This window comes from Trichoderma ghanense, assembly GCF_004382785.1.
Source record: "Trichoderma ghanense strain CCMA-1212 chromosome Unknown scaffold_3, whole genome shotgun sequence".
Classification (NCBI taxonomy): domain Eukaryota; kingdom Fungi; phylum Ascomycota; class Sordariomycetes; order Hypocreales; family Hypocreaceae; genus Trichoderma; species Trichoderma ghanense.
This window is the reverse complement of record NW_027395666.1, coordinates 1,027,767-1,053,480: the sequence shown is the minus strand read 5'-3', so window position 1 is coordinate 1,053,480 and position 25,714 is coordinate 1,027,767. Positions and strand designations below refer to the sequence as shown.

Here is a 25,714-nt window from a genome sequence, read left to right as displayed (position 1 = left end):
CCCAGAATCAAAAGTAGAGTATAGCATGGGGACCGGGGCCAAACAGGCTTCCCGAGGTAGAAACACCGCAATACGCCATCTCATTGACAGTATTGGTACTCTGTACTGAGTGCGAAAGCAAGAGTATTACAAGCCGAGTACGGGGCAACCTTGCGGCTTCACCAGAGCACCGCCACTGCCCTTTCGAGGACGGGCTCGAATGGACGAGCCAAATTGCGACGACACTCTCCGTTACAATCTGCAATGTTTTGCCATTGAGTTCGACTGGAAGAGCCAGACTCCTGAATCGAAAAGAGTCGGGAGCGCCAGGACTTGCGGCTCAAACACATAACGGCATCGCTGCCAGAGAGATTCGAAACGAAACGACACTGAAGAAATTGTCCGGTATTTGCCAGACCTCAGATTCTGTTTGAGATCATGCTCGCCATGATTGGAGAGCGTTCATTCTCTTCCTATCATATGTTTAATTTTGGAATCATCACTGGTCATGTTTGTAGAAGAGAAAGAAGAATTTTGCAATCCCAGCTGTGGGTTAAATCTCGATGGTCTGCAGCTTACTCAGCCGAACGCGCTAGCAATTCGGGTGCTGCAAAGGGCCAAACAGGTTTCTTCACCTTGAATTCCCTGGAAGGCACGCGTCGGTACCTGCGCACAAGGTCCTTCTGCTCCGCCGTTCGCGTTGCAGGCCCCGCTGGCGACACGAGCCTCGGTACTCAGCCGACAAGTACCTGCTGATCTGTGCCCTTTTTTGGCCAATCACAGCCGGGCTTTCCAGCTGCTCTAGCACTTCGTACCTCGCTCTCTCGAAACTCCCGATCTCTCTCGAAACTTTCCATCATTCACTTTTCAACAGCTCTACCTTGCGCAGTTGGAACCTCTCGACGCCTGTATCCATACCGCCCTGCCTCCAGTCGCGTTCGACCAGCATCCTTCCATGAGCGACTTCAACAGTTTTGGCGGCTCCGAGGAGGAGTACGCGTCGGTTCGCAAATATCATGCGGAAACGGTACGTCAGCCTGCTCCGACAATCGCTCGCTGCCATCCAACTGCCCATGTTGGCCTGTAGCATCTGGCTGCTAACACAGTTGTCACCGCTTAGGAGGCCAATCCCGACAACTTCGAGAGCTGGGAGAACCTTATCAAAGCATGCGAAGCTCTCGACGGTGGTCTGAACAGGAACTCGAGCCCCCAGGCGCTCTCCACCGTCCGCGACGCCTACGATCGACTCCTGCTCAAGTTCCCGCTCTTTTTTGGGTACTGGAAGAAGTATGCCGATCTCGAATTCAATATCGCGGGCCCGGAGTCGGCTGAAATGGTGCGCTGCCCTGGCTCCCTGCGCTCTCTGACGCCAAGGTGGTTGCGATTCACTGCTAACGGCGCTGAATCTAGGTCTATGAGCGAGGATGCGCCAGCATAACCAATTCGGTCGACCTCTGGACTGACTACTGCTCCTTCAAGATGGAGACGACGCATGACCCCACGCTGGTCAGAGAGTAAGTATTCAGGGCACTTTTTCCTTCCCCCCATAACGGCTTCTGCCAATGCAGCATCGCGCTCAAGCACCATGATTTCGGTTGCCCACCTACCAAGAGCTCTGCAGCTCACTATCGACCGTGTCGGATGGTGAGATATGCCACGGCGGCCCCCCTCCCTCCTACCGGGATCTCTCTCTCACACTTCTTCCCAGACTTTGTTGATGTGCTATCCTCGTCCCATAACCTTGCGTCGTGCTCCTATCGTTGTCCCCTCTGGGGACGGAGAAACCCGATTTCTGCACTCACAAATGGCCATCACCCCTCTGTGTACTGACCCTCTCTGTTCCCATGCCCACCTAACCCTAGTCCCCATGAGTTGAGTTCTGACAGGCGCACGCAGGCTTTTCGAACGCGGAGCTACCTTTGTTGGGCTGGATTTCCTTGCTCATCCCTTTTGGGATAAGTACATCGAGTACGAAGAGCGACAGGAGGCCCATGATCGCATCTTTGCTATCCATGCGCGCATTATTCGCATCCCCCTGCACCAGTATGCTCGTTACTATGAAAGGTTCCGAAACTTGTCCCACACCCAACCCCTGGCTGAGCTCGTGCCGGCAGATACCCTCGCGAAGTTCCAGGCCGAGGTTGCGGCGGAGGCGGCAGCCTACGGTGGTGGCCCGCGACCCGAGCTGGAGGTTGAACGGGATGTCCGAGGCAAGATTGACGCCATGTACTACGAGGTCTTCACCCAGACGCAGGCGGAGGTGTCGAAGCGCTGGACGTACGAGTCCGAGAACAAACGACCTTACTTCCACGTGACGGAGCTGGAAGCCAGCCAGCTCAACAACTGGCGGAAGTATCTGGACTTTGAGGAGGCCGAGGGTGACTTTAGCCGAATCGTGGCTCTGTACGAACGGTGTCTCGTTACCTGCGCTTTCTATGACGAGTTCTGGTTCCGATATGCCCGATGGATGGCAGAGCAACCCGGAAAGGAGGAGGAGGTTCGCAACATTTATATCCGGGCCTCCACGCTCTTTGTACCCATCAGCCGCCCGGGTATTCGCATGCAGTGGGCTTACTTCGAGGAGAGCTGCGGTCGCATCGACGTGGCGCTGGACATTCACGCCGCCATCCTCATCAAGCTTCCTGACTGCGTGGAAGTCATCGTCTCTTGGGCGAACCTGCAGCGCCGCCAGAACGGGGTCGAGGCTGCCATCCAGGTTCTCAAGGATCACATCGAAGCGCCCACCGTCGACCTGTTCACAAAGGCCGCACTGGTGGCCGAGTGGGCCATGCTGCTGTGGAAGGGCAAGAACTCTCCCGAAGAAGCCCGCGCAGTGTTCCTCAAGAACGTGCAATGGTATGCTGACAGCAGGATATTCTGGGACAAGTGGTTCCAATTTGAACTGGAGCAGGACGGCAAGGGCAAGGACGGGGAGCCGAGCCAGGCGGAGCTCGTCAAGAACGTCTTTGATGAATTCCGTAGCCGAAGCCGGCTGCCCGGCCCTGTCAAGCGGGAGCTGGCTCAATTGTACATGAGCTTCCTGGTCCAGCGCGGCGGCAAGGATGCCATGAAGGAGTTTTTGGCCGTGGACAGACAGATGTTTGGGTCCGTCACCCATGCGAGCTCCCGAGAGATTGAAGGAATCCAGCTAACCCTTATTCACAGGCCCGCCTCCGTTACGGCCGCGTCCAAGAGTGGAAGCGGCGCCAAGGAGAACGGAGCGTCGCCCGTTGGCGAGCTGGATGAGGCCAGCCAGCGCAAAGCCCAGACCAGATACCTGAACTTCTACGAGGCTCACCAGGAGCCCGCTGCGGACGCTCAAGGCGCAGCTGACTTCAACTAGGGAAATTGGAAGCCGGTTTTTGGGGGTGGTTTCGGCGGAGGACAGCTGGATGTCAGACGACGCCCGGGTTTCAGGCATTAGGCATTTTGGAGGGGCGTCAAATTAGGATGTTTTCATCGTTCAAGTGGCGGATGGTTGTACTATACGCATTTGCTGGACACTATAAGGAGCGGCAACTTTGCTGGCAGACCTATTTGGATGCGGGCCGCGAGTGGTACGGATGATTTTTTTTATAATGTACGGAGTTTATAGTTTCTCGATGAGACGCGCAGATGACTGACTCTGCTCTGCCTTTGAGGTGAGGGAGCGCCCTGCTCAATACGAATGATTCTCAACATCATCAATCACATGAGCAAATGACAGAGAGCGTGAATGAGGCGTAAAGACTGAGTAGCAAGAGACGAGTTGCCGTGTGGTTTCAATTTTGACGTGAGTCTAGTACTCTCTTGAACTTTGATATGTATAGCCGGCGAAGAGCTGAGCAAGTGAAAGACAGCGCAATACTAGCTGAATAGCTAGAACAGATCTGCGCAAGTGGCGATGATCACCGATGACGGGACACAGGCACAGCACATCACATGTGAGGCGGAGAATCCAGGGACCGGCCCAGTACAAGTCTGTCATCAGTTGGTTACCTCAAAGAGGCGAAAAGGAGCTCCACGTGGCTCGCCGACGCATACCGCAAAGAGAAGGCCAGTGCGAGTTACATAATCACGAGGAGCCAATCGCTCGAAGAAAAAGGTACGGGACTTTTTGCCTCCCATCAGGGTCCTCGTCAGGCACAAGCGCGAGCGAGGCTAACAGCGGTTTTTGATGGTTGATTTTGAGCCGAAGACCCGTGGAGCGGCTCGCTGCTAGAGGCGGGAATGAAGTTGACATCCAGAGTTGGCTGTGATATCTCGCTTTGTGGGGGGGTTGACGGTGAATTGATCCGGGTTTAAAGAAAGGGAAAAAAGAAAAAAAAAAAAAAAAAAGGCGGAATGGCGATTTCGAGAGGTCAGATGGTGAGATTTGGATGAAATGAGAGAATAGAGAATGTATGTATAGACGGCATCGGAGGGGAACCCTGACATGGCATGATCTGGACAAAAGCGGCATCTTTTTGAGTTGCGGCATGGATTGGCGGCTCTGATTGGCTGCGTCTTGCGGCGTCAACGCCATCGGCAGATACCGCCCGAAGGAGACAGAACAAACTTCTATCAGGACTTTTTAAACGGCGGCTTGCACGTTATCTGGGCTTCTGTAGGCAAGGTACTTGTGGCTTGCTCAGAACTGGCCGGGCCGAGGTGACAATAGGTAGCGAGAGGTGGTTTTGCTGTCAGAGGGGTTAGTCTCTTGACTTTGCTCGCAGCAGAATGCGCATAATCTTTCTTCTTCTTTCGCCTTCCGAGGATGTGGGCTTATCAGATGCTCCCTTTTTATGAGGCTCAAGGTGGCGTAACAAGGAAACCAGCTCGCCCAACTCGAGTGGCCAACAGAGACGCCGCTATCTATAGAGACATTCCCTCGTTGGCATATCCCCCATACAGTAGCTCTACTAGTCCATCTAGTCAATATTAAACTAGGTACTACTAATACTGGCCAAAGAGCCGATACTATCACCAAAGAGCAGGACGTGGAGCGGCTCCGCTGGGCTGCGGGTCTCGACGACGCCCGGCTGGCCACTCAGGCGATGGCAATTTGCATCGTTTCACTCTGTGACTGAGGGCCTTTTTAGAAATCCGAAATCCTTTTCCTTCTCTTGGGGCGTGAGACGCTTTTTCTTTGCTCTTCCATTCTTCCATCCATTCCTTCTTTATCTACCTTATCCTCCCGTCCCCTTTCATTCCCTTCCTGCTTCTCCATATCCTTCTTCAACCCACACATCAAGGTGAGTTCCCATCTCCATCAGTCTTTTTTTTTCTCTCTTTTCTTTCGCTCTCTTTCTTTCTTTCTTCGTCACCGGTAGAGAGAACAGCTGGTGCTTCGGGCTCGATTCGAATTTGATACCCATCTTTGGGCTCTTTGGCCAAGCTGTCCTCCAGTGCCCAAACACCCATATCGCTCGTCTGCTCAGCCAGGCCACTGCTAACGTCGACCTCGTCCAGATGGCCTCCTCTGCCCGTCAGTTCGCCCGCGTGGCAACCCGCACAACCACCCGCTCCTTCGCCGCCGTTCCTCGACAGGCTTTCCGCCAGCAGGGCCGCCGCTTCTACTCCTCTGAGCCTGAAAAGAAGTCCTCCTCCTCCCTCCTGTACCTCGGTGCTGCTGCCGCCGCCGGTGGTCTGGGCATCTGGTACTTCACCTCTGGCGCCTCTGCCTCGTCCAAGGAATTCGTTCCCACCCAGGCCGACTACCAGAAGGTGTACAACGACATCGCAGAGCGCCTCGAGGTCGACGACTATGATGACGGCAGCTACGGCCCCGTCCTGGTGCGTCTCGCCTGGCACGCCAGCGGCACCTACGACAAGGAGACCAAGACTGGTGGCAGCAACGGCGCCACCATGCGATTTGCTCCCGAGAGCGCTCACGGTGCCAACGCCGGTCTGATTGCTGCTCGCGACTTCCTCGAGCCTATCAAGGGTAAGCCTCTTCGGTGCCTTTGCGCATAGTGTTGGGGACGTGAGCTAACAGCCAAACCAACAGCCAAGTACCCCTGGATCAGCTACTCCGATCTCTGGATCCTCGGCGGCGTCTGCGCCATCCAGGAGATGCACGGCCCCATCATCCCCTACCGACCCGGCCGCCGCGACGGCGACGCTGCCGCCTGCACCCCCGACGGCCGCCTGCCCGACGCCAGCAAGGGCGCCAGGCACCTGCGTGACATTTTCTACCGCATGGGCTTCAACGACCAGGAGATTGTCGCCCTGAGCGGCGGCCACGCCATCGGCCGATGCCACCGCGACCGATCCGGCTACGACGGCCCCTGGACCTTCTCCCCCACTATGCTGACCAACGACTTCTACAAGCTGCTGCTCGAGGAGAAGTGGCAGGTCAAGAAGTGGGACGGCCCCAAGCAGTTCGAGGACAAGACCACCAAGTCCCTCATGATGCTGCCCACCGACATGGTCCTGGTCCAGGACAAGGCCTTCAAGCCCTGGGTTGAGAAGTACGCTGCCGACAACGAGCTGTTCTTCCGCGACTTCTCCAACGTCGTTCTCCGTCTGTTTGAGCTTGGCGTTCCTTTCGCCGAGGGTACCGAGAACAACCGATGGACCTTCAAGCCCACCCACTCTTAAGCTTTTGTATATGCGTTAGGGCGAGTAAGGGGGGTCGATAGATGTAACGAGATGAGTGGGAGACTAGCATTGTCAATAGAGAGCGAGGCCATAGATTTCTGCACATAGTTTAGGCATATAGGGCCATCTTACGAGATGAAGCCGTTTGTCGGCCGGCCAAACAAAAAAAAAAGATGAAACGATTTACTTGATGGACAAGTTCAGAAGGCTTGCAAGATGCGTCGCATTCTCCCCGTAGACTGCTGATGTTCGGATGGCGAGACTGGCTTGTGCCGTCTTTCTTTTGTTCGATCTATACTTTTTCCCACTCTAAGGTAGTTGAACAATGAACAAGAAGAAGACGGGCTTCTCAGCTTTCGATGCTTCATGATGCTCCGTCAGGTCGTGATTGTTGTGACGCTGGTTCATGTCCCAAGAACAAGAGCGAGCAGATGCAGCGGAGAAGTCAAAACGGTAACAATGTGTTTTATGGGAAAGGAAAGAGGAGGTGAGACAGCCTCTGGGCCACAGCGTCACCTCACTTTCTGCTTTCGTGCTACTCTGGCAGGTACTCTATCCTATCAACATTGTTGCTGTCCAGCCATTCTGAAGCCCGTCGTTTTGTCTCCGCCGGTTGCGATTGGCTGATGGCCGGCTTCTGGTGCTGCCATGACGGCGTGGAATGCATGGTTCCCCGCACTTTTTTCTTCAGGTCTAGCGAGGAGCCTTGGGAGCTTAACATGGGCTTCTTTCTCACCCGAAGATCAACCTGGACGATCGACCTGAAAGGAGTTGAAGAGATTGGTCTAAACAGCCCCCGGAAGACTTGGGATTCAGGTCAGGTATTGCCTGGCTGTTGAATCGCTATGGAAATACCCATTTCTAAGACCGGCGTTTTCTTTTCTGGATCCGTGCCTGGAGTACGCCATGCCTCGGCTCTGATGCATCTTCACGAACCAAGAGTGCAGAAGGACTTGGAAGCATAGCCATCGTGCTTCGTCGCCTCCGTAATCGTGCCTTATATTACAGCGGTTGGGACGGCGTACTCGGTTTGTAAGATGGTGCCATACCGAGTGTCGAGTGAATCTCCCAAGAGCACGGCGGAATCCGCAGCAGACAGTTGGAGTGGCGATGATAGGACGGGAGGAGACTCAGCTGAGATTCACAAGGAGCACGTAATTCTCGATACACATCATCTCATAAACCAGTGGCGAAAACACTATACCAGTGCCTAGGCGGCATTGGAGAAAAAATTCCTTAATGGGTGCAATAGCCTCGGGAGCACGTTCTAATAGTATGCTCCCGATCTTAAAACGCCCTGCTTCCGGTCGATGGATAGCCTAGCTTAGCTTACAGCCTTGTCAGACAAGGTGCTTATGAATGACCTTCCTCCGGGCTTCTATTGTAAATCAACAAGATAAAGTTTTGCCGTCCCTGAGGAACAGGTATGCGGAATGACGAATTGCTGCTTACTGGGATTGACCCGTGCCTGGAAGCATCTTCGTTAGCGCCTCGAGCGAGACGGATCTTTCCGTCTCCAAAAGCGAGAACGAAGAGGCGCTCACTAGGTCATCTTCTGTCCGATCGGATATAGCGAAGCGAGAGCGAAACGCATCGCCGAAAAGCCCCTTCATTCCAGTGGTAAGGGGGGGAGTGGGGATCGAGAAGGTCTGTAGAAGACTGGAGAAGAATACAGACAGAAGTTTTCTGCAAAGGGGGGGCTCATACAAACCGATATTCGGTAACTATTCACGGCTTGAATGCGATTCCGGCGACACTGCGCAGCATTTGTAATTAGAACGTGGAGATTTCTCTGGAGACACTCAAACCCGGGTTATCGCCGTTGGCCAGCTGAATGTTCCAAACAAGGGCAACTATGGCCGCTTTCTTTGCAAGCATATTGAATTATTCAGCAACCCCTCCTGAGAACTGGAGTTGATGGATAAGATCTCGTCTAGACAAAATCAACTGACCAGTCGGAGCCGGTCGATTCAAAGGCAGTGCATGGAATAGATGGGGATTTTGTCCGTTTCCGCGTGCCGAGGCCGAGAGATACCAGATGCTAGGTAGAACGTGGCCTTGTTTTGGTAGCATTCTGGCATGGAAGGACGAAGAATCTACCTACTCATTGATGGGGACGAGGTCTGATCGGATAACCAAGCATTCATCCCTAGTATGTATGGAGAGTCGAGTGTTTCCCTTATATAAAGGTCCATGGGCAGACGGGGGGCCTTGCCATGATGAATCACCATCACACTCGTCCACTCCATCAAAACTCCCCGTTTTGACTTACACGCAACCCGCAGTAGCTTCTGGAAGCAATCCTCAAGCGCTTGCCCATATACCTTGCAGCTACAATCGATTGATATACCCTGCCCTTACCTTGGTGCATCCAGTATATATCTCACGCACCTGTCCTCTCAGAACCGAGGCTCTCGAGGACTTTTCTCTTCCGATACGACAACCATCCTCATAGACCCCAACAACTCCAAGATGGGCAGCATCAGCACAAACTACGAGAACACGGCCGCTCCCGGCGTGCCCTTCTACACCCCGGCCCAGGTCCCTCCGGCCGGCACCCCGCTGGACAAGGACTCGGCCCCGACGCTCTTCCAGCCGCTCAAGATCCGCTCCCTCGAGCTGCACAACCGCATCGTCGTGTCCCCCATGTGCCAGTACAGCGCCGACGACGGCCACATGACCGACTACCACCTGGTGCACCTGGGCCAGCTGGCCCTCCACGGAACGGGGCTCATCATCGTCGAGGCCACGGCCGTGGAGCCGCGCGGCCGCATCTCGCCCCAGGATGCCGGCCTGTGGAAGGACTCGCAGGTTGCGCCCATGCGCCGCGTCGTCGACTTCATCCACAGCCAGGGCGTCAAGGCCGGCATCCAGATCGCGCACGCCGGCCGCAAGGCGAGCACCCTGGCGCCCTGGATCGGCGGAACCGCCACCAAGACGCTGGCAGACGAGAGCGTGGGCGGATGGCCAGAGGATGTGGTTGGCCCGAGCCCGATTGCCTTCTACGATGACCATGCTCTGCCCAAGGAGTTGACCAAGGAGGAGATCAAGGGCCTTGTGCGCAAGTTTGCCGAGACGGCGGAGCGGGCTGTCGAGGCTGGGTTTGACATGATTGAGATTCACGGTGCCCACGGCTACCTGATTACCAGCTTTTTGTCGCCCCGAAGCAACGTGAGTGATCTTCCAAAAGGAGATAAAGAAAAAACCCATTTGATGAATAATTCCACTAACACATGTCCTTTAGAAACGAACCGACGAATACGGCGGAAGCTTTGAGAACCGCATCCGCTTCGTCCGCGAGGTGACCGAAGCCGTCCGCGCCGTGATCCCGGAGACGATGCCGCTCTCGCTGCGCGTCTCCGCCACCGAGCTGATGGAATGGACCGGCGAGCCGTCGTGGACCGTCGACGACACCATCCGGCTGGCCAAGCTGGTGCCCTCATGGGGCATCGACATCCTCGACGTCAGCAGCAGCGGCAACAGCTACGAGCAGCGCTTCCCCGAGAACCCGCACTTCCAGCTCGACATTGCGCGCACCATCCGCAAGGCCCTCCGCGCGGACGGCATTGACCTGGTCGTCGGCGCCGTGGGCAACATCACGGACGCGAAGACGGCGCACGACGTCGTCCAGGAGGGGCCCGAGGCCGCGGCCGAGCTGGCGCTGGTGGCGAGGCAGTTCCTGAGGGAGCCCGAGTGGGTGCTGAGGGTTGCGCATGAGCTCAAGGTGGGCGTCAAGTGGGCGAACCAGTATTCGAGGGCTGGGCCGCGGACGGACTTTAGCAAGAAGTTTTGAGGTGATGATGGGTGGAAGGGATCCAGGGAGAGGGATGGGGAGAGGGAGAGGGAGAAATGAAGGGACGGACTGGGATGAAGCTGTACACACTTAGACTTGCACTTTGAGCGTCATTTTGAAGTATCTAGACAGTAGATGTACGATGTAATTCGTCATGTTTGCTTACACTCTACCTTTCATCTGGTCATCCAAAGGATGGACCTGCATCAGCACTAAGTGAACCACGTATATCTAACACGAGCTCACTGAGTAGTACTCGCAATTCTCGTCTCAGTGAGATCGTTGCTGTCCTGCGCAAGGTAGCGAATCATCCAAGCAGTCAATAGGCGTCTCGTATCCATACCCAGAAGCAGGACGCCGCAAAAATCTGGACAGATCACCAGCGGTCGTGCATCGGAAGCCGGTTCAGGTGCATCTGCATGAAGGGTTCACGTTACTGCGCAGTGCATTTAGCCCCCGGGACTTGAGGGGGGGCCCATGGACAAAGAGGGCAGATTCCGTTGGATAAATGTCGAGCCTCGGGGTTTTGTGAGACGGATCCACTTGCTGGAGTGATACCTAGAGATCCAATATACCCACGACATATTGGCTTGTGTACCTATTGACAGGGTTAGAGTCAGCCAGCTTTGGTGATGGACAACGTACTCTCGTCGCTGTCACACTCGAATGCCTGAGAAACATGAACATTCCAGTCGTCGTTCGAGGTCGAGGTGGGGCTGGATATCTCGACTGCGAGGATGGCCAATTGCTCGTCTTGATGATCTTGACAGTACGACTGTTCTGTCTGTGATATGCATCCCATCGAACTGGATTGTTGTCCTCGGACCCTCGTAATTCCTGCAAATACACCAACTAATCGGGTACGACCTGCATCCATCTTCAGCTGGTGGGCATAGACAACCCGCACAGCCGCAGAAACCAGCAAGACTAGCCATCTAAAAGATCTCTGGATCTCCATCTCGAGGCGGCCAAAAGTCCAAGAGCCGCCGTCCTGACCCTGGAAATCCTCCAGCCATCGAGTAAAAGCACAGAGAGGTACGAATACTACTTCATACAGGCTCGTTGTTTCTCCCTCTCCAAACTTCTTCCAGCCGCCCTGCTATTCTGCCTCTTTGTCTCACTCTCCTTGCGGCCTGGGCTAGCCGCTATTGGTGGCTGTGAAGGCTGCGAGGCTATCGTGCAGGGGCGTTGGCGCTTGGCGTGCCTCTTGAGCCGCAGCCAACGGACCGGAGGGGGGCAGCTGTTATGGAGTAACATGCACGCGGCTGCCGTGGCGGTGGGGAAGCAGAGGCGCATCATGTACCGACAAACAGCATGAGGCGAGGTGTCCTGTTGTCTGGATCAGCAGCTGCCCATCTCGTCTCAGACAGTCAAAGCACCAGACTCCTGCTGTTTGTGCTGCGGCGAGGAAAGGGCGCAATAATATTGGAATAGTAATCACAAGAGTATCGAGATAGCAACAGATCAGAAAATGACAACCTAGAAGCCGCAAAGTATTTGGATTTGTCAGGTGGCAACGAGGAAGAAGGGGAATAAGCAAAGTACCTTATTGATCCAGTGTCTGTGAGCTGATGGGCGTCTCCAATCCATGCAGCAGCCCTGGATGATGTGCTGGAGCGGCCTTCCTTTAGCGGGTGAGTTTAGCACCCACCGCTAGAGGTACAGAGAGGGGCCCCCAGTTTTAGGCTGCACAGGGTGTGGTTCAGGGACTGGACCCGGCTGAACCAGCGCGGCAGCCAGATGTGGCCAAAGGGACACTTGTTCAATTGAGGAGAGTGCGTCTAAGTCATCAAGTCCAGCAGCCGTGGCCACTGCAGTACAAAACCTCGCCCATCCATCCGTCTTTCGTGCAACTGCATTTTGCACTTTTGCATCACCACTTTTTTTTCTTCTTCTTTTTCTATTTCTTTTTTTCCCCATCTCCCCCCCCCGCATCTGTGATACCCGCTTGATACCCCATCACAACCGTCGCCATGCAACAGAAGCGTCTTACTGCTGCCCTGGTGGCCGCTCTGGCCGCTGTGGTCTCTGCCGAATCGGATGTCAAGTCCTTGACCAAGGACACCTTCAACGACTTCATCAGCTCCAATGACCTCGTCCTGGCTGAGTGTACGTCTCTCCCTCCGCCGTCTTCTGCCTGCTTGAGCACCGCTCTTGATCTCTCCATCTCTCGACCCCTCCCCCGCCTGCCCCGGCATCGAGCACCCCGCTAACAGCCGCAATCATCCAGTCTTCGCTCCCTGGTGCGGCCACTGCAAGGCTCTCGCCCCCGAGTACGAGGAGGCTGCTACGACTCTCAAGGACAAGAGCATCAAGCTCGCCAAGGTCGACTGTGTCGAGGAGGCTGACCTCTGCAAGGAGCATGGAGTTGAGGGCTACCCCACGCTCAAGGTCTTCCGTGGCCTCGATAAGGTCGCTCCGTACACTGGTCCCCGCAAGGCTGACGGGTAAGCTTTGAATTGCTCTTTTTGTCGGGGTCAATCTGATTGCTAATGTTTGCTCTTCTTTCTAGCATCACCTCCTACATGGTGAAGCAGTCCCTGCCCGCCGTCTCCGCTCTCACCAAGGACACTCTTGAGGACTTCAAGACCGCCGACAAGGTCGTCCTGGTTGCCTACATCGCCGCCGACGACAAGGCCTCCAACGAGACCTTCACTGCTCTGGCCAACGAGCTGCGTGACACCTACCTCTTTGGTGGTGTCAACGATGCTGCCGTTGCCGAGGCCGAGGGCGTCAAGTTCCCTTCCATTGTCCTCTACAAGTCCTTCGACGAGGGCAAGAACGTCTTCAGCGAGAAGTTCGACGCTGAGGCCATCCGATCCTTTGCTCAGGTCGCCGCCACTCCCCTCGTTGGCGAGGTTGGCCCCGAGACGTATGCCGGTTACATGTCCGCCGGCATCCCTCTGGCTTACATCTTCGCCGAGACCGCCGAGGAGCGCGAGGACCTGGCCAAGGCCTTGAAGCCTGTCGCCGAGAAGTACAAGGGCAAGATCAACTTCGCCACCATTGACGCCAAGAACTTTGGCTCGCACGCTGGCAACATCAACCTCAAGACCGACAAGTTCCCCGCCTTTGCCATCCACGACATTGAGAAGAACCTCAAGTTCCCCTTTGACCAGTCCAAGGAGATCACCGAGAAGGACATTGCTGCCTTTGTTGACGGCTTCTCCTCTGGCAAGATTGAGCCCAGCATCAAGTCCGAGCCCATCCCCGAGACCCAGGAGGGCCCCGTCACCGTCGTCGTTGCCCACACGTACAAGGACATTGTCCTGGACGACAAGAAGGACGTCCTGATCGAGTTCTACGCTCCCTGGTGCGGTCACTGCAAGGCTCTTGCTCCCAAGTACGATGAGCTCGCCGGCCTGTATGCCAAGAGCGACTTCAAGGACAAGGTTGTCATCGCCAAGGTTGACGCCACCGCCAACGACGTCCCCGACGAGATCCAGGGCTTCCCCACCATCAAGCTCTACCCCGCCGGTGACAAGAAGAACCCCGTCACCTACAGCGGTGCCCGCACCGTTGAGGACTTCATTGAGTTCATCAAGGAGAACGGCAAGTACAAGGCCGCCGTTAAGATCCCTGGCGAGGCCACTGAGGAGGCCGCTGAGGCTTCCGAGAGCAAGGCTTCTGAGGAGGCCAAGGCTTCCGAGGAGACTCACGACGAGCTGTAAAGAACTCCAAAAAATGGAGATGAAATAACAAAAAAAAAAAGAAAAAAACAAACTGTATAATTGTGGGCATTGCTTCTTGACGAGAAAAACAAATCGTCGGCGCTGGTTTATGGATCCTTTAAATAAGTACTAGCAATTGCATACTGGCGTAACGCCCATATGAAGCATTGCTTTGATGATAGCACCTGAATTTGATCACCAAGTTTCCTTCAGATTCGTGTTCCAAGAGTACTCGTAATGTATTCGTGCAGCAGCAAGACAGTACACCTAGAGAGAGCTCCACGATGGCTCGCTTTGATTGCTTCGTGTGACGAGATATTTCGGAGGCTAAATTGATACCGAGGATACAGTTTTACAGAAAGTGTTTTGTTACAAAAGAAAACAACACAGGTGTTGCCATGATGCTGATTCGTTTTCCTCCAAAATTCTCCACCGGCGAGGAAGTGCTGGGAATACGTCCTCCCAAACGACGATGCGCTATTCGTAATTGATGTCTTTTTCTTTTCTTTCCTTCAGCCCGGGGCTTTACTTCCTCTTCTGCTGAATCTTCTCCTCGAGGAGCTTGATGTGGTTTGTCAGCCGGGTGACGGAAGCTTGAAGAGTCTGGTCATGACAGTATCAGCAATGCTCTTATTTCACGTTGCGCTCGGATGATGTAGGAGAGATTGGATGGGAAGGAGTAGTATGAGAGCGCGGCAATGGCTCGGCAATCCAAAGGCCGTATGGATAGGGAGAAGACGTACGTAAATGTCCTCAGTGAGCAGCTCGTTGGATGCCCTGTACTCTTGCAGGACGTAGCTGTAGACGGCGCCGCCAGCCAGGACGCTTCCAAACAAGAAGCCAAAAAGGCTAGAGAATAGCGAGGTCAGCAAAAAGCTCGCAGCATGGAATTTCAGCCCGAGGTTTAATTCGCGCGCTCCAATTGCGTCGGCATCTTGTGGGTGGTTTGGAAAACATTACCCTCCTCTGAAAGCGCCCATGGGTTTGCGCGCCGGCAGGGGCGTAGAGTCGGCCATGCGCCGAGCCGAGGCGTGGAAGGCGCGAGACGAGAGCAGCGCTCGGCTGGCGAGTATCCTTGAGGATGCGGCCGAGAGCATGGCGGGCGGGTTGTGGTTGTGGTGCTGTGGCGAGGTGGAGGAGAATGCGGAGGTTTGCGGAAGAAGGGAACAACTGAGAGCGCCGTGTTAGTTTCGACTTGAAGTTTTGTGAGGTTTGCTGGCGGTATGTTTGGTGAATTGAATGAGGAACTTACAAGGCTTATACGCAAGGTTTGCCTGAGTGTGATGTCAAGTGTTGAACTGAGAGCTGTGAAGGTATCACCACAGATCCAAGGCGCCGCTCAGCTTGGCGGCGGATTACGGGTTGTTCCGGCGCTGGATAGCCCGAGCGCAGCAGCTGGAGAGGAGCTGTCGCCACTTGGAGCAGTTTTTGCCCCACGGGTCATTTGCTAGAACTGACGTGCGTCCTGTGAGCTTGCGTCGCGAAGCGGGTTCGTTCCTCTTTTCTTTCTCGATCTATTAATAATTCGATTAATTCAAATCGAAGCCGATCTCTCTTCGAGAACGACGGGATGCTTCCTTAGGGGATTTCATTGAAGTTCTCAAAGCGGCATCGATTGCTTCTTTTCCATTCTTCCATCGGTTTCAGCTCCAGCCGAGACGCCCACGCGACACTGTCCCACGGGGGACCGATCCGAACCATGAACAATTTCGGTGTCATCGAGATCGCGAGCGCAAAGACAACCTCGGCTCCCGGATGGGCCTACGTCCCTGACACGGGCGCGCTGCCCGGCGCGAACGCCCTGCAGCCGGCGAACCGGAAGCGAGCTCGCAATGCGCCCGCCGGCGTGACGGCTGGCGATTTGACGGCGCGGCAGGAGGCCAAGATTCGGAAGGAGATTGAGGCGCTGGAGAGGGATGGCGGCAAGGACAGCTTGATTCCTATCCCTGCGAAGAGCGGTAAAGGTGTGTAAATGCGGTCAAGATCGTGCTGCAGCAGGAGAGTTGAGAAGGCTGACCAAGGTTTCGTTGTGCAGCTGCAGGGAAACATACGCCGAACGTTCGAAAGATACTACAGTCGCAAAAGACGTTTTCAAATCACCTGGACGACTTCCTGGCCATGCAGGCACAGGCCGAGGGCGGCCCAACGGCGGCGAGCAATAACCGGCCGACCAACTCCAACTCGAAGCGACCAGCCGGCAAACGAGACGCCTCTTCAGCTACTCCCACGGCCACGACGAAAGACGAGGATACGGCCATGATAGATGCGGACCTGCCTCCCGTCTTGGTAGGCTCATACAGACCACCACCGGCTACTCATGCCGGCGACAACGACCCGCTGCTGGTCTCCCGCGTGCCGCCGGTGCCGTCGGACGCAGAACTGAGGAAGCTGCTCGCTCACCCGCCGCTTACATACTACGAGGCCAGGGGCAAGTGGGAAGACAACTACCCGACGCGGACGTTCTGCGAGGTGTGCGGGTATTGGGGACGCGTGCGGTGCATGAAGTGCGGGACGAGAGTCTGCGCGCTGGACTGCATGGAGACGCATAGGGAGGAGTGCGTTACTCGGTATGGGCTGTGAGTCACTGCATGCTATCTGCGGTGTTGGTTCTATTTGAAGACTTGCTTTGATGATGATTATAAATCGGGGAACGGTGGCGGAGAGGACCTTGATCCTGACAAGGGGCGGTTGAAGGGGGAAGTTGATGAATGAGTTTTTGGGATTGCTTTTTCGCGGAGTTTGGGCGGAGTTGTTTGGGATGGGCAACGGATTTGATACCCAAGTCTCTTTAGACGAGATATTCACGTGAAATGCTTGAAGAAGTTGGTCCTGATGTTACTGCAAAGGCTCCGATATACGGCCAAGTTGTGTCAGGCACGGATATGGGATGACTCAAGGCAAGGTTTTGAGTTTCTGGCGTAGCAATCCGTTATCCAAGGGTCCAGAAGGCCTCTATGCAACGATTGGAGCAGAGACTGGGCTCCAAAAATAGCAAAGCCTCTTGAATTGTGGCAAGAGAGTCCAGAGGCTGGATGGAGCAACTTGGACTTACTCTACTGGCCATCAACAAGCAAAGTACGGAGAGCAGATCTCAAGACACAAGGCGAATCAACAAGCCACACAAGGACTGGCACTCTTTCTGAGATTAGACGGACAATGAATAAACAAACAAGTAGCAGCTCGCCGTATAAAGCCCCTATGTTTCCCCGGCTGTTTAATTCCTCCCTCTTACAATGTCTCATCTTACAAGCCGGCTTGACTCACTGAAGTTCGATTCGACTTGATACTACCTTGCTCAATCCGAAGATCTGCCGCCACTGGGCTGCGATAAACTGTGACTCAACCCCACCTCGCGCCTAAGAGATAAAGGGACCAAAGTATTTCCTGCCCCTCCATCGAACGACCAGTCAGTCGCCGAGACAAGCCAGTCATTTCTTCCTTCACAATCTCGTTCGCCTTGTTGTTCTCCCAATAGAACGTAGACGAGAGAAGTCGATCGCCATGTCTTCCGAGAACGCCGACGTCCCGAAGGCGGCCGAGGGCGCTCCTGCCCAAAATCTGCCATCGCGACCTGCGAAGCAGCCCAAGGAAAAGAAGGCGGCTGGAGGAAAGGCTTCGCTTGAGGTTTGTTATAGAAACATGCCTTCGTGTCTCGCAGAGGGCTTTGGGGATGGAACATGTGCTAACGGAACTGCTCGTAGCTGCCCGTCCTCCCCGAATTCATCCAGCACCGTATCGAGATCTACGACAAGATCAAGGCCAAGCGAGAGGCCGAGATAGCTGGTTCGTTTTGCGCCACGGCGGAAACCCGTTCCCGTCACTAGACAACGTTTGCCAACGGCTGGGATGCTGACAATTGCTTGCTTTGCAGCCAAGCCTCGTGAGGAAATCACCATTTCGCTGCCCAATGGCAAGGAGGAGAAGGGAATCGCCTGGGAGACCACTCCTGGCGCCATTGCCCGGGGCATATCCAAGTCACTGTTCGAGCGCACCGTCATCTCCAGGGTCGATGGCGAGCTCTGGGATCTTACGCGACCTCTCGAGAAGAGCTGCAAGCTGGAGTTCCTCGACTTCGAGAACGAGGAGGGTATGTGAGACAAGAAATACGATTCTGTCCCAGAGGCGTACTCGACGAGAAGGCTGGATTTGGGGCTAACTGGTGTTTAGGAAAGAAGGTCTTCTGGCACTCTTCCGCTCACGTCCTCGGCGAGGCTTGTGAGAAGCGATTCGGCTGCTACCTTTGCAACGGACCCCCCACCACCGACCCTCCCGGATTCTACTACGATATGGCCAACATGGAAGGGTAAGGAATTGTTCTAGATCCTTCGGTCCAGCGCAGTCTACTGACCGTTTCCTCAGCCAAGTCGTTCAGGAGGAGGACAAGAAGGCGCTGGAGTCGCTGGCCAACTCCATCATCAAGGAGAAGCAGCCCTTTGAGCGTCTGGAGATGACCAAGGACGAGCTCCTCGAGATGTTCAAATACAGCAAATACAAGGAGTACTTCATCAACCAGCGTGTTCCTGACGGCACCACCAGCACCGTCTACCGATGCGGCCCTCTCATCGATCTTTGCAGAGGTCCTCACGTCCCTCACACCGGAAACATCAAGGCTTTTTCCGTCCTCAAGGTTAGATACCGTCTGCTGACGCACACTATTTGACGACGAGGTTCATCGACTTACTAACATGCAAATCGTAGAACTCGGCCGCCTACTGGCTCGGCAACAGCGCCAACGAGTCTGTCCAGCGGATTTCCGGTGTCTCATTCCCCGACAAGAAGCAGCTTGAGGAGTACAAGACCTTCCTCGAGGAAGCGGCCAAGCGCAACCACCGAAAGATTGGCCTTGAGCAGAAGCTGTTCTTCTTTGACGAGGTTTCTCCCGGCTCTACCTTCTTCCTGCCCCACGGCACCAGGATCTACAATGCCATGATGGAGCTGATCCGCAGCGAGTACAAGAAGAGGGCCTTTGACGAAGTCATTAGCCCCAACGTCTACAAGTCCGATCTGTGGAAGACATCCGGCCACTGGGGACACTATGCCGAGAACATGTTTACCTTTGAGGTCGAGAAGGAGACATATGGCCTGAAGCCGATGAACTGCCCTGGCCACTGCAGAATCTTTGCCCACTCAGATGTCAACTACAAGGATCTGCCATGGAGGATGGCTGATTTTGGCGTCCTTCACCGAAACGAGTTCTCGGGTGCCCTCACCGGCCTCACCCGTGTGCGTCGATTCCAGCAGGACGACGCTCACATTTTCTGCACAGTCGACCAGGTATGCTCAGAAAGCATGATGCGTGTCAAGAAAATAGCGATTTGCTAACCGTGGATAGATTCGTGACGAGATTGAGGGTGCCTTTGACTTCCTGTACAGCGTCTACGGCCTGTTTGGCTTCGCCTTCAAGCTCAAGCTGTCGACCCGCCCCGAGAAGTTCATCGGCGAGGTGGCCATCTGGGACATGGCTGAGAACAAGCTCAAGGAGGCCCTGGACAACTTCACACAGAAGATTGATTCCAAGTGGGAGGAGAATCCCGGCGACGGTGCCTTCTACGGCCCCAAAATCGACATTACCGTCTACGATGCCCTGCGACGAGAGCACCAGTGCGGCACCATTCAGCTCGACTTCAACCTGCCCCAGCGATTCAAGCTGCGTTACCTTGCCGCCAAGGACGAGAGCAGCGCCAACCGAGACGGAAACGACCCCGACCTGCCTGTTGGCTACGCTCGGCCGGTCATGATCCACCGAGCCGTGATGGGCAGCTTCGAGCGAATGTTTGGCATTCTTACGGAGCACTTTGCCGGCAAGTGGCCGTTCTGGCTGAGCCCTCGCCAGGTCCTGGTTGTTCCGGTGATGCCCGCCGTCAACGACTACGCCAAGGAGCTCCAGAAGTCGTTCCAGGCCAAGGGCATCTACATTGACGTTGATCTGAGCAGCAACACATTCCAGAAGAAGATTCGGACTGGGCAGCTGGAGCAGTACAACTTCATCTTTGGTAAGCATTCGCAAAGGCCCTTGTCGCATTTGAACCCGCTGCTAACTTGCTGTTTTCTTTTAGTCGTCGGAGCCGAGGAGGCCAGCTCCCGCACCGTCAACATCCGAAACCGAGATGACCAGAGCACACAGAGCAAGGGAGCGCTGATTCCGGTGGACGAGGCGCTAGAGAAGCTGCTGGCCTTGAAAGAGGAGAGAAGACTTGTCAATAAGATCTAAGTGCTGTCGTTGGGCCAGGATGTGAGGAAGCGTGGGGGGACTGGGAGAAGTCATGTCGTCAGAGCGAGACGTGCGTGATCCTCTTGCGCATGTACACGTGGCTAGAGGGCAGACCTGGAAAGTGAAAGGAAACCAAAAAAAAAAAAGAAAAAGAGAAAGATTATCATTTGAGTACTGTGTGGTCGCCGCCTCTTGTGGTATGAGAAGGGATGAGGATAGAGCACATACATGTGGACGGGGTTTCGGCGTCTGCGGGGGTGTGAGGGGAAGAAGAAAGATTCTGAGCAGTTAGAGGAGTCGGAGGGTTATCGAATGGACAAATGAGAAGCAAAGGCCAGCCTGAGCCAGAAAACTGATGAGTCGCGTGATGCTGCAAAGTCTGGTAGGTGTGCGAAGGGCATGAAAGGCCCGGCTTGGGGTTGGGCATTTATGGCTTCTGGCGTCTTGTCGTCTTGCGAATGACATGCGTCTACTGGAGCATTTTGACTAGTACACGCCACCCCTAGGGTTTGTGATACGCCTTGTTTATTATCTCTGGTTGTCGTATTTTGACCATTCTGATGGCGAGACAAGGTCGCTGTTCAGCAGGAGCCCGCGAGGTAGCGTGCTAGTAACGCCCGTGTCCTCTCGAAGCACACTTCACTGGCTTGTTTACGGGCGTGCAGGCGTGTCAAACGGCTCGGTGAGTGTAAGTGGGTTGGTGCCGCATTGGGCAGGGCATCAGGCATCATACAGTGGATGGTCTATTTCAATCTTGGTGAGCAGCTCACGCGCTTTAACTTTGTGGGTTTTATGTGAACGAGCACAGATTACGGGGAACGATATGCATTTGATGGGGCTTTTGGAGGCGGTTGTGATTGTTGTTGTTGTTGTTGTTGCACGGACGTCCTACATTTAGATGTGATACGGGTGAGTAAAGTAAGGGGGGATTCTCATCAGATACAAACATGATGCTGATGCTGTTGCTGATTCAGACCACCTTTTTTTTTTTTTTTCGGCTGCTGATGGAAATTAGACTACGGATATTTTTACTAATACGACCTATATTACCGTATCAAAAGGAAGGGCGGTGGTATGACGGGTATATCTAGTGCAAGGGGACACAACGGCGACAACCTAAGTTGACAAGAACGGGCGGGCGGGACGGGATGAGGCGTTCCGGAGGTCTCGTTACCCTCTTTCTTCCCCCTCCTTGATTAGTACTGTAGGGTAGTGCAGGATAATTATCAGCGGAGGAGCAGTTCCGAGTTGGTAGCATGTTACCTTTTTGAGGGGAAGTTGGGCTGGTTCTTTGGTGCGTAGGGTAGCATTTCTTCTTCCCCCCTCCCCCCCTCCCTTTGAGGTAAGAGAATGACAGTTTGGGGGGAGGAGGAAAACGGACTGGGGTCACATTTCTGCAATCGGGGGACGTGTCATTTGTAGGTACTGTTTCGCTCATGTTTCGAGCGAGGGAGAGAGAATGAGAAAGGGAAGGACATTGAACGCGGCGTGATGTATCACATATGCGGGACAAGGAAAAGATGATATACAAGGACAAGGACGCATTGGGGGAGGGGGCAAAAAAAGAGAAAAGGGCTTTCTTGTTTGGGGAACGGCGCTCCGTGACATTAGGGGGGCAAAAGGTGAAGGCTGTGCTGGTGGTGATGTTCTGCAGCGTAATATTTTGCACAGGATCGGGGTCGAAACCGGGGAATCGGCTGCCGTGTTGTGGATGAAGAAGAGTGAGTGTCGATACCTTGGGAAAGATCTGACCTACCTACCCAGATGGAGACAAACAAACATCTTCAACGAAACTGTAAGAGGAAGGGAGGGGCGTGACTAGCTGTTCTGGAAGAAGGGGGGGTGGGGATGATGGCCAGGTGTTGTCCGCGGAGAAATATAGAAATGGAATACAAGCCTTTTTCTTTTGGTTGATAAGGACGATCATTTTTTTTTCGATTGTTGGTTCCGGGCTCTGTCCTGCTTTTGACGAGGTACCTTATGTAGGGATTCACGGCGGGCAAAAAAAAAAAAAAAAAAAGTAAGGCCGAGAGGGCCCCTGTTTTTGAGTCTTCTTTTTAACCGTGGGCTGTCATGTTCTTTTGTTTCTTTTTTCTTTATCCATTTTGTGATATTCTTTTGGCGGTATGATCGAGATCATCCACATGGGGGAAGTGAGCTGTCGTTTTCTCTGCCCAGTTCACGTCATTTTGCGTTTCTTCTTCTTCGGAGTCCGCCGCGTGTACTGTAATGTGCTTGGCGTGGTCCAACTTGGAGCATGCCCCAAAAAGGAAGATTGAAGAGTGAGATGGGATAAAGAGAAGAGAGAGAGAGAGAGAGAGAGAGAGAGAGAGAGAGAGAGAGAGAGAGAGTGTGTGTGTGTGTGTGTGCGTGGGATGATGGATGACATGGATGAGCTTGATTGCCCTCATACGGCATCGCGTCGTCTTGCCCATGCTTCTCTCCTCACAGACAAAAGGAGAGCGCTTCAAGCTTTGGCAGACATACACAGACGTCCAAACCAAGAGCCGGGATTTGAAAAGTCGGGGGTTTTCTGGCACGCATGCTCTCAAGGGCTTGCACTGGACAAAGCCTGTAGATGCAGGGAAAAGCCGGGATTGGGGCATGGCATTACAGACGGACATGTACGGAGTTTGTAGGTGAAAGAGGGACCGAGGGGACATCCAGCCATGGGTACAGGTAGAGGCCCTGTACCGAGGAGAGCACGGGCTTGATCTGACGACGGCGTTGCCTATTCTTGCTGGGCTTGCGAACTTGTCCGAATGACAAGTCGATTGCGGCGTTCAAAAGAGGCAATGTGCTGGTTTTGGCGGTTTGACCAGTAATAACAACATGACCGGAAAATGATAATGCCTCGGCCCTCGACCAGGTACGGGATTGTTGACACGAAAGCCACAACCCCATATCCCATGTCGTCGTTCTTGTGCTCCAGACTAAATCATGTGAGAAGTCTGAAGGGCTGATGGTCGAGGCGAAAACAAGCTTGTTTGTTGTCCTTTTCTTCAACACGAGTGTTCCCGCAATGGACTGATGTGCGACTATCGGCATGAACTTGGTTGCTTGGGCAGCTCGACAGACGTCGAATCAGACGAGTTCAAGATGCACAAAGTGCAGCTCGCATTACAGCCAATAGCGCCTCTTGCTATCACCAGGGTTTAGAAAGCCATCCGGTCTGCCTGTGTATCCACCGGCACGCGGAGAGTCAAGCGCAGATGTCTGATGGGGTGCATTTGCCTCTCCAACCGAGCAGGTGATGCGTCCCTTGACATGGCGATTGTCGTCTCGCTGTCTGCGATCGAGCATCACCGCTACCGTATGTATGTACAACCAGACCTGGCGGCGACCCAAGCCTCGGCGGTTGTACTGTATCACCTACCAATCAGCTAGCCCTCTTGTCTCTTCGGTCCCCCCCGCCACGAGACGGCCCAAGAGGGGCGAGAGACGGCATGTTGGTGACGGGACGGGCTGGCAGAAGGGACCTTTTTTTCTTCTGAGGGGGCCGAAACGGGACAAGAGGCAATAGGTCATCTATCACAAACTACAGCCCCGACCGGTGAAGGAAAATATGGATCCTGCAATGCGGGCAGGGCTGCAAGGTGGCCACACCCCTTTGTGTGGCCCAGCGTGTTGCCGGACCCTCTCAGCTGGAAGGAGGGCCGATGCAAGAGTGAGGCAGACAGACCATGGCTTGTGATATCACGGGCATTGGGGGGGGATGGAGGATGAGGATGGGATGGGGATGNTGGGGATGGAGGGGGTGGGAGGGGGGGAAAAGAGGGCAAAGATGCAGTGAAGCCCAACAGAGGGACGATGGCGGCTTTGGGGAGAAGAGAAGGAGACGGGGGGGTTGGAAAACAGACGAGTGACGCGCTGCTCCTGTTTGGGGGAAGAGGCCGAAGGAAGAGGCGATGATACTAGCACAAACCTTACACACATGACAGACGGGGTGACGAGATGACGAGATGCCGGGAGGAGACAACAAAGAGACAAGAGGGTTGAGGGATGCATGGCATGGCATGGGCCGAGGCGGCCAAGCACTCATGTACATACAATCAGGCCCGGCCAGGCCAAGGCTGAAGAGAGGCGAGAGGCTGGTTTGATGATGCGCTCCCGTCGAGATGAGTGGACGTGGTAGGTTTAACAGATGTAGGGCCCTGGCTTGCAGACAAGGTTTCTTACCAGACCCTGACAAGGAGGAGGACGGCAACCAGACAGAGAGAGAGCGGCGCGCGCGTGGCTGTCACACATATTCCCGCAATGCTGGATAGTCTTGATATTCCCACTGGTGCGCATCAAGGCCTAGGCGAGGGAGAGGGAGACGACGTGCCTCGGCGGCGACGAGCATGTGGCTTGGGGAATAGTGAAAATTGAAGCTTGTCAGGGATTCTTCTGCAAGGCCATGCAGCGGTGCCCCGTTGAACTTGACGCTTTTTGGCTCATTGTTCTTTTCCTTTTGCAATTGCCAGGGGGGGCCTTCTTGTCCGGTCAATGGTTTGCATAAATCGGGCCAGAACGAAAACGAACCGTCGCCAGATGCATGGGAGAGTCCGAAGAGGAGGAGAAGGAGCATGCTATCGACGGAGGCGATGCCGGCAGAAGATGGAAGGTGAATGGCCACCTTGTATTCGATACATGCGGCAATTTCGTCCACAGCAGACTCTCGAGGCCGTGCCGTGTCGTGGATGCGCTGTATCACAAGCAATTGTTTTTTTTTTTTTTTTTTTTTTTTTTTGTGATAGAAACGATGGAGTGGAAAAAGATGCAAACGGGGAAAGAAGACGAGTGGCTTTCGAAATGTGAGAGATGAGGTGTTGTGAGGCAAGGTGAAGAATGAAAGTGGGCGATGAGATTTGGGTACTACTGTGATGAGGAACGTGCAACGGGGAAGTTGAGGGTATTTTCTTTTTTCTTTCTTTAACTCTCTTTTTTCTCTTGGTGATTCGTGTTTCGCTGCATGTACTGCTGCTGAGACGAGATACTCTGTACGGCGTCTTAAGGCATGATACTCCAACGTCCATCTTCGTTCTCGTCGTCGGATTCCAGGGGACCGAGGGACGTTGCAGGGAAGCGCCATCCGGTCGACGATAGCACATGCACGATTCCCTGCGCTTGTACCTAATCCCTCCATCAAACCCTGACAGACGCCCCCCCTCCCGAAGCAACCTTGAATGTGCGGCAGCGGATATACAGGGGGGGAAGAGAAAGAAGCGGAAGCAAGTCCGCGCACTTGCAGTCGAGAGTCCATATTCGTGCCGTGCCTGTCTGTGCCTGTGCCTGTGCCTGTGCCTGTACCTATTCCTTGTACATTACGGTTCTGGGACAGGATGGATTGATGGGAAGCAACCCAAGACCAGACACCACCACCTGCACAAGACAACGAAGGTGAGATGGGATCATCACCAAGTGCCAACTACTGCCTGTTTGTACTCATACGCCTGCTGGAAACCAGCGACATCCGGCGCTGTTTGCGCCACCAGAATCCGCCTGCCCTCGCTCACA

At 54.5% G+C, this 25,714-nt stretch overlaps 8 protein-coding genes across 8 annotated transcripts; 6 read left to right on the top strand and 2 right to left on the bottom strand.

Annotated features, from left to right (window-relative positions):
* Positions 1 to 487: 487 nt before the first annotated feature.
* CCMA1212_003660 (Pre-mRNA-processing factor 39) lies at positions 488 to 3,322 on the top strand (the record flags this gene model as incomplete). The annotated part of the gene is made up of 5 exons (XM_073701000.1): positions 488 to 493; positions 854 to 1,006; positions 1,100 to 1,315; positions 1,390 to 1,493; positions 1,876 to 3,322. The coding sequence occupies 5 exons, from the start codon at positions 488 to 490 to the stop codon at positions 3,320 to 3,322; spliced, it is 1,926 nt and encodes a 641-aa protein (XP_073560135.1).
* A 2,087-nt stretch (positions 3,323 to 5,409) lies between these two features.
* CCMA1212_003659 (Cytochrome c peroxidase) lies at positions 5,410 to 6,540 on the top strand (the record flags this gene model as incomplete). The annotated part of the gene is made up of 2 exons (XM_073700999.1): positions 5,410 to 5,884; positions 5,936 to 6,540. The coding sequence occupies 2 exons, from the start codon at positions 5,410 to 5,412 to the stop codon at positions 6,538 to 6,540; spliced, it is 1,080 nt and encodes a 359-aa protein (XP_073560556.1).
* Positions 6,541 to 7,988: 1,448 nt separating this feature from the next.
* On the bottom strand, positions 7,989 to 8,153 carry CCMA1212_003658 (uncharacterized protein; the record flags this gene model as incomplete). The annotated part of the gene is made up of 1 exon (XM_073700998.1): positions 7,989 to 8,153. The coding sequence occupies one exon, from the start codon at positions 8,151 to 8,153 to the stop codon at positions 7,989 to 7,991; it is 165 nt and encodes a 54-aa protein (XP_073560555.1).
* Positions 8,154 to 9,012: 859 nt separating this feature from the next.
* Positions 9,013 to 10,333, top strand: CCMA1212_003657 (uncharacterized protein; the record flags this gene model as incomplete). The annotated part of the gene is made up of 2 exons (XM_073700997.1): positions 9,013 to 9,711; positions 9,785 to 10,333. 2 exons carry the CDS (start codon positions 9,013 to 9,015, stop codon positions 10,331 to 10,333), a joined length of 1,248 nt encoding a protein of 415 aa, XP_073560566.1.
* A 1,694-nt stretch (positions 10,334 to 12,027) lies between these two features.
* Positions 12,028 to 14,004, top strand: CCMA1212_003656 (uncharacterized protein; the record flags this gene model as incomplete). Its single annotated transcript, XM_073700996.1, has 4 exons — positions 12,028 to 12,180; positions 12,316 to 12,442; positions 12,564 to 12,780; positions 12,846 to 14,004. Coding segments are annotated over 4 exons (1,656 nt in total), but the record flags the coding sequence as incomplete, so codon positions are not given.
* Positions 14,005 to 14,529: 525 nt separating this feature from the next.
* On the bottom strand, positions 14,530 to 15,101 carry CCMA1212_003655 (uncharacterized protein; the record flags this gene model as incomplete). Its single annotated transcript, XM_073700995.1, has 3 exons — positions 14,530 to 14,607; positions 14,748 to 14,853; positions 14,965 to 15,101. 3 exons carry the CDS (start codon positions 15,099 to 15,101, stop codon positions 14,530 to 14,532), a joined length of 321 nt encoding a protein of 106 aa, XP_073560564.1.
* A 602-nt stretch (positions 15,102 to 15,703) lies between these two features.
* On the top strand, positions 15,704 to 16,584 carry CCMA1212_003654 (uncharacterized protein; the record flags this gene model as incomplete). Its single annotated transcript, XM_073700994.1, has 2 exons — positions 15,704 to 15,972; positions 16,026 to 16,584. 2 exons carry the CDS (start codon positions 15,704 to 15,706, stop codon positions 16,582 to 16,584), a joined length of 828 nt encoding a protein of 275 aa, XP_073560563.1.
* Positions 16,585 to 17,479: 895 nt separating this feature from the next.
* CCMA1212_003653 (Threonine-tRNA ligase) lies at positions 17,480 to 20,215 on the top strand (the record flags this gene model as incomplete). The annotated part of the gene is made up of 8 exons (XM_073700993.1): positions 17,480 to 17,628; positions 17,706 to 17,787; positions 17,876 to 18,091; positions 18,172 to 18,307; positions 18,364 to 18,631; positions 18,703 to 19,278; positions 19,337 to 19,997; positions 20,061 to 20,215. Exons 1-8 carry the CDS (start codon positions 17,506 to 17,508, stop codon positions 20,213 to 20,215), a joined length of 2,217 nt encoding a protein of 738 aa, XP_073560562.1. The 5' UTR covers positions 17,480 to 17,505.
* Positions 20,216 to 25,714: the final 5,499 nt, after the last annotated feature.